We start from the raw sequence: 13,299 nt of genomic DNA on the forward strand, positions 1-13,299 counted from the left end.
ATTTGTGTCCCGGTGTCCCGGTCTGTAATTTCTATTCAAACAATCCCTGTGTCTTAGTCGTCAATTATATATCCCGCCTGTGCCCCCGGCGTCCCCGTTGTAGTTTTGTCCCTGCGTCCCGGTCGTCATTTATATTCCCGGTCGTGATTTGTGTCCGGGTGTCCCAGTCTGTAATTTATCTTTGAGTGTTTTTTCTTTTTAGTTTTTTTTTAGTTTTTTACATTTTTTCAGTTTTTTTTTCTTCTTTATTTTTCAGCGCCACTATGAAGTACATATCGCCGAACCTTTGTTTTTTAGCTTAAATCTGGTAGGCATTGATGACCTTATCCAAGTCAAAATTCCAAACCCAATCATCATCGCTATCATTTTCAGTTTTGATATGTTTTGACTCTCGCTTTCCAGGTGGATTTTCATCTAACTGCGCGGTTTTGCGTTCTTTAGCCGCAAGCCTGTTTTCTTGCTGTTCTTGTGATTCCTCGGCACGCTTTCTTTTCTTACTTTCTCTATCAGCTGCAAGCCTGTTTTCTTGCTGTTCTTGTGATTCCTCGGCAAGCTTTCTTTTCTTACTTTCTCTATCAGCAGCAAGTTTTTCGGCATAGACTCTTTGAGCAGCTTCCTCGGCTGTTGCTATTGTAGGTTCTTCAGTCATTTTACAATTAAACATTTTTCCGTGAACGCATGTCTTAAATACCATTAATGACGTCACCGTCATAGCAAAAATGACGACAACTAACTTCATGACGTCAGTCGACACAGAAACATGACGTCACCTGACAGACAGACACACAGACAGGCAACTTATTTTTATATCCCAAGACCTAGTTGGTGGGGCGCTTCGCGCCCCCCCCCAAGCCCCTCCGCGCGCGTAATTCGTTACGCGCCATATTAGTTACGCGCCATTGTAGCTGTGTCCCTGTGTCCCACCTGTGAATAGAGATAGATATAAATATATATTTTTAACTACGTAAAACATGCGAATATACAACATTCTTCGCTGTCCCATTGCCTGTGCATATAAATAGCATTTATATTCCCTGTGTCCCGGTCGTCATTTGTGTCCTGGTGTCCCAGTTTGTAATTTCTCTTTGAGTGTCCCGGTCGTCATTTATATTCCCTGTGTCCCAGTGTCCCGGTCGTCATTTGTGTCCCGGTGTCCCGGTCTGTAATTTCTATTCAAACAATCCCTGTGTCTCAGTCGTCAATTATATATCCCGCCTGTGCCCCCGGCGTCCCCGTTGTAGTTGTTTCCCTGCGTCCCGGTCGTCATTTATATTCCCGGTCGTGATTTGTGTCCGGGTGTCCCAGTCTGTAATTTTTCTTTGAGGTTCCCGGTTGTCATTTATATTCCCTCTGTGTCGGTCGTCATTTGTGTCCCGGTCTGTAATTTATCTTTGAGTGTTTTTTCTTTTTAGTTTTTTTTTAGTTTTTTACATTTTTTCAGTTTTTTTTCTTCTTTATTTTTCAGCGTCACTATGAAGTACATATCGCCGAACCTTTGTTTTCTAACTTAAATCTGGTAGGCATTGATGACCTTATCCAAGTCAAAATCCCAAACCCAATCATCATCGCTATCATTTTCCGTTTTGATATGTTTTGACTCTCGCTTTCCAGGTGGATTTTCATCTAACTGCGCGGTTTTGCGTTCTTTAGCCTCAAGCCTGTTTCCTTGCTGTTCTTGTGATTCCTCGGCATGCTTTCTTTTCTGACTTTCTCTATCAGCAGCAAGTTTTTTGGCATGGACTCTTTGAGCAGCTTCCTCGGCTGTTGCCATTGTAGGTTCTTCAGTCATTTTACAATTAAACATTTTTCCGTGAACGCATGTCTTAAATACCATTAATGACGTCACCGTCATAGCAAAAATGACGACAACTAACTTCATGACGTCAGTCGACACAGAAACATGACGTCACCTGACAGACAGACACACAGACAGACAACTTATTTATATATATATTATATATGTCCCCGTCGTTATTTGTGTCCCAGTTTTTATTCTTATTTTTCTCCTTTATTTTTCAATTTTTTTCCTTTTTTTTTCTTTTTCAGTTTTTAGTTTGTTTTATTAGTTTTTAGTTTTTTTGTAGTTTTTACCTTTTTTTATTTTTTTATTATTTAATTTTTTACCTTTTTTAGTATTTTCTTTTTAGTTTTTTTTGTAGTTTTTACCTTTTTTATTTATTTTTCTTCTTTTGTATTAATGCTAAAGCCAAGGTTCGAACCTGGAACCTCTCGGACCTAGAACCTGGAACATAACGCTTTACCAACTCAGCTACTTCGGTTGAATACATTTGTTTTTGAATTGGTATATGATGACTAACTTCATGACGACATACAGCTCAATCCTTATAATGACGTCAGTCGACTGACAGACAAACAACTTATTTTTATATATATAGATAGATAGATATATATATATATATATATATATATATATATATGTATATATATATATATATATATATATATATATATATATATATATATATATATATTCACAGGTGGGACACAGGGACACAACTACAATGGTTCATAACTAATATGGCGCGTAACGACTTACGCGCGCAGGGGGGCTTGGGGGGGGGGGGGGTGGGCGAAGCGCACCCACCAACTAGTTGTTGGGGTTGCGCGAAGTTGCATGTTTAAGAGCTGGTAAACCTGAAAATCTATTTATATGCACAGACAATGGGACAGCCAAGAATGTTGTATATTCGTAAGTTTTACGTAGTAAAAAATATATATATATCTATCTATATTCACAGGTGGGACACAGGGACACAACTACAATGGCGCGTAACTAATCTGGCGCGTAACGACTTATGCGCGCGGGGGTCTAGGGGGGGAAGCGCCCCCACCAACTAGGTGTTGGGGCTAGGTGTTGGCGACTGACGTCATGTTTGTCGACTGACGAAATTACAGACCGGGACATCGGGACACAAATGACGATCGGGACTCTGGGACATAGGGAATATAAATGACGACTGGGACACTCAAAGAGAAAGCGACCGGGACACAAGGAATGTTCGATTAGCAATTACCATCAACAAAGCACCGAGACACAAATGACGACCGGGACACAGGGAATATAAATGACGACCTGGACACTCAAAGAGAAATTACAAACCGGGACACTGGAACATAAATGACGACCGGGACACAGGGAATATAAATGACGACCGCGACACTCAAAGAGAAATTACAGGCTGGGACACCGGGACGCAAATGACGACCGGGACACACGGAAATAACAACAACGGGGACGCCGGGGGGCACAAGGGATATATAAATGACGACAGGGACACAGGAAATGTTCAATTAGCAATCACCATCAACAAAGCTCAAGGGCAATCATTAGAATAATGAGGTATAGATCTGAATACAGATTGTTTTTCCCATGGACAATTATATGTTGCATGTTCAAGAGTCGGTAAACCAGACAATCTATTTATATGCACAGACAATGGGACAGCCAAGAATGTTGTTTATATATATATATATAAAACAACATTCTATAAAACAATATATATATATATATTTAACTACGCAAGTTTTACGTAGTTATATATATATATATATATATATATATATATATATATATATATATATATATATATATATATATATATATATATATATATATATATATATATATATATATATATATATATATATATATATATATATATATATATATATATATATTCACAGGTGGGACACAGGGACACACCTACAATGGCGCGTAACGACTTACACGCGCGGGGGGGCTTGGGGGGGAAGTGCCCCCACCAACTAGGTGTTGGGGTGGAGCTTCGCGCCACCCCAACAGCTAGTAACCAATATTATATGTAAACAATGGTCAAATTCTGTAACTTGCAGCCCCTCCCCTGGGGACTGTGGGGAATTAAGTCATCCCCAAAGAAATAGTTATTAAGTTTTCGACTATGCTGAATGGAAGGACTATCTCAAAATTTTAATCCGGTGACTCTGGGAAACAATGAGCGTGGTAGGGGGCCAAGGTGCCCTCCAATTTTTTGGTTCACTTGAAAAGGGCACTAGAACTTTTAATTTCCGTTAGAATGAGCCCTCTCGCGACATTTTAGAACCACTGGGTCGATACGATCACCCCTGGGAAAAAAAATAAAAAACAAACAAACAACAATACACAATACACACACAAAAAACAATATACAAACAACAATACACAAACAAACAATACACGCATCCGTGATCTCTCTTCTGGCAAAAAATACAAAATTCCACATTTTTGTAGATAGGAGCTTGAAACTTCTACTGTAGGGTTCTCTGATACGCTGAATCTGATTAAGAACCGGATTAAGAATCTGATTTCGTTAAGATTCTATGACTTCTAGTGGGTGTTTTCCCCTGTTTTCTAAAATTGAAAAATTTTCTCAGGATTGTAACTTTTGATGGTTAAATCTAAACTTGATGAAGTTTACATATTTAAAATCAGCATGAAAGTGTAATTCTTTTTATGTAACTATTGGTATCAAAACTCCGTTTTTTAGAGTTTCGGTTGCTGTTGAGCCTGGTCGCTCCTTACTACAGTTCGTTGCCACGAACTGTTTGACAAACTACTTTGATAATGCCTTACTTTTTATAATATTATTTTGTGTAATTTTTATAATTACTTACTTTTCTCATTTTTATATACTTTTACTTTAATTGACATACCTTTTCCGTTGCCTTTAAAAAAAAATGTTAGTCTCTAGGCTTCATCAAATGAAGAAAAAAAACAAGTTTTTTCAACTGAAAATAAGGAGAAAAATGGAAAATTAAAACGAACAGAAATTGTTACGTATATGAGGGGGGTTGCTCCGTACTCAACACTTCGCTCTTCACGCTACAGTTTTTCGGCTCTCTAATAAAAGTTACTTATTGTTCTAATTAAACGACCTTTGCGCTTAAGAAGTCGTATTTAAAGAATTCGGACGAAATTTAAAATTTGTGTAAACAGGAAGGTGTTGAGGAAGGGGCAACCCCCCTCATACACGTAATAATTTCTGTTTGCCTTCAGTTATAATGTTGCTCCTTGCTTTCAGTTGAAAAATTCCTTTTTTTTATTTCTGATTGTTTTTTAAATAACACCAGGATACCTGGCTCCAATTACACGGAAAAACCCCCCTCTCCATAGAATTATCCTCTGGACAATTCAATTCTGGCGAAAATTTACCCCGGTCAATTATCCTTAACATCTCCACGTGTAAATTGAATCGGTAAAGAGAAAGCAAGACACACAAAGAAATTTCGTATAGGAATTCTGGCAAATTCACCCGGTGTAAAATTTCCCTTGAAAATTTCACCCCCTTGAAACTTTCCTCTCCATGGAAAGTTCTCCCAACAGAAAATTCGTCTCCTCCTCCCACCCAAAACTATATATATATATATATATATATATATATATATATATATATATATATATATATATATATATATATATATATACTTCCCAATAAAATAAAACAATGGACAGATTTTATAACTTAAAAACCTTTCTCCAGGGGCTTTTTATGTCCAAAGACATGGTTATGTCATTTTATGTCCGAAGACATAGTTATTGGGCCTTTCAACTATGCTGAAAAAAGCTATCTCAAAATTTTTATCAGAGTGGCCTAAGAGGGAGTCTAGTCGCCCTCCAGTTTTTTCAGTCACTTAAAAGGGGAATGAACCATCACCCGACGTGCTAGACCTACTGGGTGGAAACGATTACCCCTGGGGAAAAAAATCAAATAAAGACGCATTCGTGATCTTTCTTCTGGCAAAAATTACAAAATTCCACGTTTTTTGCAGACATAAGCTTGAAACCTTTACAGTAGGGTTCTTTGATACACTGAATCTGATTATGTGTTTTTCATTAAAATTCTATAAATTCTAGGGGGTCTTTCCCTTTATTCGAAAATCAGACAATTTTTCTCAGGATCTTAGCTTTTGATGGGTAAGACTAAATTTAACGAAATTTATATATTTGGAATTAGCATAATAAGCCAATTCTTTTGATATATCTATTGGTATCAAATTCCGTTTTTTTTGTGTCGGTTACTATTGAGCCGGGTCGCTCCTTACTTACAGTTCGTTACCAAAGTCTGTTGGATTATCCATCAAAATCCAAATAGAGATCAGTGAAACATTGATAGTTTTTTCTGTGCTACCAAAAGTAATGTATTCACAAAACTTTACAGTTACATGAAATGTAATTAAACAAATAGAAAAGGCTTTTTAACTAAAGTAAGCAGCAAGTTTAAAACTTAAAATAAATATAAATTGCTCTGTGTATAAGAGGCACTGCCCCCTTTTCAACACTTTGTTCATTTAAACAAAAGTTTTTTAGCGTAGGGAGTAAAGAGTAGGGGGCTAAGGAGCAGACAGCCCCCTTCACATTAAAAATATTCTGTTCATATAGGTTCCAAATCTGTTCCTTGCTTTCGGTTGAAAAGCTCTTTTTTTTAGTTAATTTCTGATTGTTTTTCAAATCATACCAAGGTATAACCAAGATATAATTTGAGGTATCGGTCCCTTAAATCCCTGGTTAATCGCTTTTAAAATGTGTAAATCAATAATTGTACGTTGATTAATACCGTCCTATATTTAAATTTGCAATTTCAATTTTGGATTAAACTTGAGTATACTTAAAAAATGGCGATGAATAGTAAATTTGGTGAAAAGTCGTTGTTAAAATTACTGCTAAAGAATTTTGGTTGGATGAAAAGGAGTATTATTGTTGGTATGGATGGAAAATCTGTGAGAATTTTGATCTTCTACATAGCTGAAGCCATCACAACCTCTACAATAGGATTTTCTTATCGATCAATACATTACATATGTTCGTTTAATTACATTGAAGTACTTCATATAAATAGAAAAAAATATTACCATTTAAAATTGCTGAAAATTCCTAACAGTATTTGCCTCCCCAAAAAAATTTCCTAGTTGGGCCGGCGATGACCTGCCTTTCTTTTTCCACCTCTGTGCTGGTAGATATGGGAATGTAACATTATAGCTGTATAGAAAAACATTTTAATTAATTCTTAGTCCCCTCTTCCTCTTTCAACATTTATATGAAGCCCCAGGAAGACTAAGCAGTTTGTCCGTTAAAATTTGCTTTTGTAGGAATCTACCTTACCCCCACCTAAACCATGACTCACCGCCCTTCATTACAGCTAATACGCAATTACAGATCACGAAACGTAGCCTAATTTCATTAAAAATAAACAGGATAAGCTAAAGAATTAATTGGCATTACTTCTTTTGCTAATGGGAAGCCTAAAATATAGGCATTGATACTTTTAAATCAATTAGCTTCTCAGAATTTTAAATTGATTGCAAATTCATCCTCTTCGGGGTATAGTCATAGTTTGGTGCCCTAAACCACTTAAACTGTCGCCCAACGGTCACTGCTATTTTGGCGTTTCCCCTCCCGCTGGAAAATTTTCTACCGGTGCCCTTGGATGCTATAGCACCTGACACTTCCCACTTAAAGGTTAAACGTATGCATCTTTTCTGACTCTGAAAATTTTCAAAAATTCTCGTCATTTTAAACCTGACATACTTGTATTTCTTTATTAATGTATGAAATGCTATTTTGCTTTTTCAATTCTACCATAAGTAGTGCTGGCAAGGTGATAAACTGCACCTAACCCACCCCCCTCATGTTTTTAAATATATCTTTTTCAGTCTTGCAAAAAAACATAAATAAAGAAAAACCAGCCACTGTTTCGTATCTTCTTTTAAAAAAATTACCCCCCTCCTACATTTTCATGAATTTGTGGCCAGGATATTTCCAACTTTCATTAAAAATTTTAATATACGCTTAAAGATGTGAGAATAGTATAAAGCCCTTATTAATTAATATGTTGTGTAGGTACATCTCTCTTTTCAAAATATTATACAAGGCTTCGCAAAAGGCAACATGTATGGGAGCTAAAGATATATCAGAAAATACTAAAAACATAAAAGTATAACAATTCAAAATAGGGATGAAACCCTTTAATCGACAGTGAACAGATATAAAATTTTGAACTGGATATTTCGAGCACATATACAGTGTTCATCATCAGCAGTAAAACCAAAAGACATCAATAAAAACAAACAAAATTTATGCTCAATAAAATTATTATATATAGTTTATTGCTCTTATTTTTTTCAATGCAACAGCTGAAGCAAATCGCCTTGACCTTTTCGGTTCCGGTTCATTAGTTTTGAATTTCAAGTTTCAAATTTCGGTTCAAAATTGTATATCTGTTCACTTGAACTGTTATACTTTCGTCATGGAAAGGCAGTGTGGTCTTCGAAGTTATCTACCAAAGAAACATATGATATCGTTGGGAAACCCCATTAAATGGGTCGTTTATGGACATGCAAGTAATTGCACTGACTTTCTCTTGTTTTCTGCTATTTATAGCAAATTTGCTATTTATACAAGTTGCTCAGGTTCCTAGGTTTCTACTTTAATAAATATAATATTGACGTTTCAACAGATAAGCTTTTTTTCAATTGAATAGCAGTTTCGTTCAGGGTTTCATATAAAAAAGCTGAATTTGTATTTGTTAAATACATGTTTGTACAGCTCGCTGCATTACTGCAAAACTATTTTAAAATCTTTTTTTAAGTCTGTTTTTCTTAAAGTCTTTTATAAATTTTTTGACAGAAAATCTAACTTTTCTTTTCTATTCGAGCAAATTGAAAATTTTCATGAGAGTTTCCAGATTCTTACCAAAATTAATCTATCTGTTCACCTTTCCTCCGCTATGTATAGTAAGAAGAATGTTAAAGCTTTTTAACACAGGAAATGACAGGAACAGCTTAATTCGGTAAAAAATTAAACGATTTTAAAACGCTGGTAATTTGATTAGATACGCACTTAAACAAGATTTTGACCTAACACAATCCAAACATGTAGAACAAATAGTGCGCCCAAACATATTAAATCAAACCGAAAGATCCTTGAAGACGCTAAGTGATGAAAATCGATGCAAGAAGATGCAAAGATGCAAGTTAGTAAATTTAAGGCTTCATAAACCCAAAAGCATATAGCCCCTCAAATTAAACGAGGATATCCAAAGTGCTCAGCATAAGGCTGATCAGAGAAATACCATTAGTCCTTATGGTTTCAGTGCTTTTAATTATTAATCTGGGCATAGTGGCATGCCTACCATGTGATGGTAAATATGGAATCCTGTAATTTCCTTTTTATCTTTGGTAAACTAAACTTTTTACCTAAAAGTTTCGGTGCTTTTAATTCTTAATCAAGGCATAGTGGTATGTCTACCATATGAAGGTAAATACGAAATCCCTGTAGTTTCCTTTTTGCTTTGGTAAACCAAACTTTTTACCTAAAATTTTCGGTGCTTTTAATTCTTAATCCGGGCATAGTGCCATGTCTACCATGTGATGGTAAATATGGAATCCCTGTGGTTTCCTATTTTCTTTGGTAAAGCAAACTTTTTACCTAAAATTTTCGGTGCTTTTAATTCTTAATCCGGGCATAGTGGCATGTCTACCATATGATGGTAAATATGGAATCCATGTAGTTTCCAATTTTCTTTGGTTAACAAAACTCTTTACCTAAATGTTTCGGTACTTTTAATTCTTAATCCGGGCATAGTGACATGTCTACCATATGATGGTAAATATGGAATCCCTGTAGTTTTCCTTTTTCTTTGGTAAACCAAGATTTTTACCTAAAATCGAATAGTCCATCTTTCTTAGACTGCTTTTTGCACATATAAAACGAGCCTACTATTTAGGCTGAGTTATAACTAGAGAGTTAATTATTAATGTAGGCCATGCCTGTTTCCAATAGTTTTGAAGTACTGATTCATTATAGTATAGTTGAAATTCATTTTGTTTTGATTTATTTGTGAACTAACTGCTAATGCGTGAATGAGTATAAACTTTTCAGGTGCTACTCATTGTCTCTGCCTTCTTTTATCCTGTATTTTCAGCTTTTACTGGAGAGTTACCATATTCTCTATGGCTGCTATAAGGCTATAAAGAGAGAAATGTTGAAATCACTAGGGCATGTTCTGGAGATGAAGGATGACAGATTATCAATTTTTGGCTAACCGTGCAGGGCAAAACAGAAAATAATTCGTCCAAAGTTGGGGGTGGAGGATGTCATAAAAAGATTTAAGGAAATGTGAACTTCCTGGGAGGGTGTAAAAAGGGATGCTTTAAATACATTGGGATGGAGCCGAATCATGCGTAGTTGAGTTGGCCTCAGGTGGCGCGGTGCGGCGGTGTGTTTTTAGTTGTAGTAGTTGTACTTACCATACTTACTTTTGAAAACTGAACTTACAGCTGACAACTGATGTTACAAAATCATAACCGAAATTTGGAATTCAGTTTTAGTCTTTTATCTTATTTAGTCCATGCTGGTAAAATTGCCTTTTCAGGACTAGTTCATATTTAATGCTTAAACTGCTATTTCTAGTTTCCTTCATGATACTATGTGTTTTATATTTCAGGTTTAGAGATACAAGTTCCTCAGTAGAAGCTTCATCAAAACGGTATGTTGTCACTAATCCTCCTGATGATTTCACACTACTGCCTACTGATCAAGTAAGTTTGTATTAACTTTTACTTCAGAGGCGTCAATTAATGAAATATTTAGGAGTGGGAATACTATTGTTACTATTAACATCAATTAAACAAAAATATAGGGAAGGGTGGATTACTCTTCTTAAATTTAGTTTTTTTAATTAAAACCCAAAAACAGTTTTTTTTCAAAATAATTTGTGCATAAGGATCTACCATGGCTTTAACTGATTACACACTGTGCAAAGAGACAAATAGATTTGTTTGGCAGGTAATAGCTTCATGGCTCTGGACTCAGACCCATTTTTTGAAACAATAAATTGCGAAAAAAACTTATCGAATGTTTTGGCCAATATCCAGATGTGGTTCTCAGCATAAAACAAGAAAAAAACTTCAAACTTACGATAATCACGAGAAGATTAAAGAAGGAGCCAAAGTGAAAAGACTAATAAAGTTATTAATTTATGCAATTTCAGAAAACACTTAGCCTAAACCTATGCCCCCAGATGTTCCAGCCTTTAAACAAATATTTGCTTCATCTTGGGGAACTTTAACATTAAATATCTGTATTTTTTTTATAAAGGCGTCATCATCCTCCTCCCAAAATAGCTCAAAGTTGGAAAATGTCACTTCTTAAAGATAGTTCTTTTCTGAAAAAAATTAAACTGTCCTGGGATACATTGAAAGCCAAAAGGTGTATTGCCTGCTTGAGGGAAATATTTACCTACTTTGACCCAGGCAAAGATGCAGGTCGGGACATATTGGTTTGCAGGATATTTTGAAAATAAATTATCACCTTAATATTTTCGTTTATTTCATTGTTAGAATACACAACAAATGAAATGTTTGGTAACACTGAATTTCTTGCGTTAATATCTTGTTTTTTCTTCTTTTTTTACATCAGTTAGTCTCTGTCCAGTTTACATGCATTCCAGCGTTTTGATCCCTTTTTGAACAAGGGTAATCTGAAAATAGAAGTTTTACTCCAACTAATGGCAAATTTATCCATGATTCCCATTGTGGACCTTTTTAGAACCTCAATAACCCTAGAGTAAAAAATTTCGTCTTATCTCGCTTGCCATCTTGTAAAGGAAAAAAATATATATATGTATATATGCTAGATGTTATGTGATACAAAAACTGACTTTATACTCCACATTCTGACCTGCAAAGGCCTATGACTTAGCTCTATGACTATCTATTTTAGTTCTTCTGCCCTAGGAATAACGCACGAACTGATAATAGATAGACTTATCTATTAACAAATGAACTACAACATTTTTATACAATGCCTCTCACTCAACCAGACTATCTGTCTTGGCTTTTTCTACAGTTAGCCATGACTTGATGCCCACAACTATTCGATTTTGATGAAAACAATATGATGTTTTTGGGAGCCACGATAATATCGAAGCAGAAAGTTGTCCCCTTTTTTTATGGTGAAAACTAACATAGGAATTAGAAATTATACTTCTACTCAACTGTACTCAAATTTTATTCTGCAATTTAAAAAGTTTGCTTCGCCTACTATAAAGCTGCATAAACTTATAATGCATGTCATAACTGATACGATCATTTAAATGTGTCTTTCATATCAGTATGGTTAAGAGATACTTTGGAAGCCGACTAATTAGATATTCCGCTCAAAATGTTCCACCCTATTTTACCTGCCTACCCATTTTTGTAATTGTCTAACCTCCCTTTATGAAGCATTCAAGCTCTCAAAGACAATACAGTCCTCAAAGTGCTTTTTTTCTTTTTAGGTTTTTGTGCTAATTCAATTTGATCCTGGGCTGGAGTATTTGCCAAATAGAGGAGAATCTATGGTGCGAGAAGAGCCACCTTGAGTTAAAAATATGTTTTACCATGATAATAAACATAAATGCGGTGCTACCCGTCTTTAGTGCAGTTCATTTTGCTATTAAATGGGTTGTTATTATACCTGCAATGCACATAGAGACATCTTCAAATTCACTGTTATTGCGTTGGTGCGAAATTCATTATTGTTGGCATTTTTTCGTACCAGAGTGTGTATTTATACTTACTTTAAGCCTTATGTAATTTGTGCTATTCCTTGATTTGTGTATGGTGAGACACAAATAAGTGTCTAATAATTTTTGTCTGCTAAATATTAAAAAGTTATTATTTATAAGGCTACATTTACACTAATACTGTCGACGGCTATAACTTCTAGAGACTGGGGTAAACAATTCTTACGAATAAGCGGCTCATTTTTTTCTACTTATTTCTTTTTTTCTTAATTCCTTTAATTCTTCTTAATATTCCTTTTTTTAATGCTACAAACAGTAGCTGTGGCAGATTTCCCCATTTTAGTTTTTAGTTTTCCCCATTTTATGGCTCGTTCATACCTTCGGTCAAATCCAAAGTTATTAAAAATAAGAATCATTTTCTATATCAGCGAAACTAACAAGTGAAGGGTGGGTGACTAATTGCGAACTTGAGTACACCTTATTCTAAATCATCGCTACCAAGTGGATGAATTTCTCTAAGTTCGTTTTCCATCACCCTCATCACTCGTCATATAACTATTAATTCTGACGAGCTTAGCAAATACAATTCTCTTATTTTCCATTATTTATGTTTTGACTTAAAGAGAATGGGGTAGCCATGGGCGTAGATGGAATTTCAGTTTAGAGAAAGGAGACAATTGAAATTGGGCTCTTATAAACTAACGATTTTTTTAAAGTGCAAAAAAAAATGTTAAAAATTTAACAAGACTATAAAAAAATG

The 13,299-nt window shown here is 35.2% G+C and overlaps 1 protein-coding gene across 27 annotated transcripts in view; it reads left to right on the forward strand.

The window, feature by feature from the left end:
* LOC136041182 (calcium-activated potassium channel slowpoke-like) overlaps window positions 1-12,700 on the forward strand; it is a 280,833-nt gene extending 268,133 nt beyond the window's left edge. For all 27 annotated transcript variants that reach the window (XM_065725713.1, XM_065725714.1, XM_065725712.1 and 24 more), the window contains 2 exons: window positions 10,479-10,572; window positions 12,312-12,700. In XM_065725713.1, the coding sequence (XP_065581785.1) occupies window positions 10,479-10,572; window positions 12,312-12,395 (178 nt within the window). In that variant the 3' untranslated portion in view covers window positions 12,396-12,700. The remainder of the gene's footprint in view (window positions 1-10,478; window positions 10,573-12,311) is intronic.
* Window positions 12,701-13,299: the final 599 nt, after the last annotated feature.

Source organism: Artemia franciscana, unplaced genomic scaffold (genome assembly GCF_032884065.1).
Source record: "Artemia franciscana unplaced genomic scaffold, ASM3288406v1 PGA_scaffold_1179, whole genome shotgun sequence".
Classification (NCBI taxonomy): domain Eukaryota; kingdom Metazoa; phylum Arthropoda; class Branchiopoda; order Anostraca; family Artemiidae; genus Artemia; species Artemia franciscana.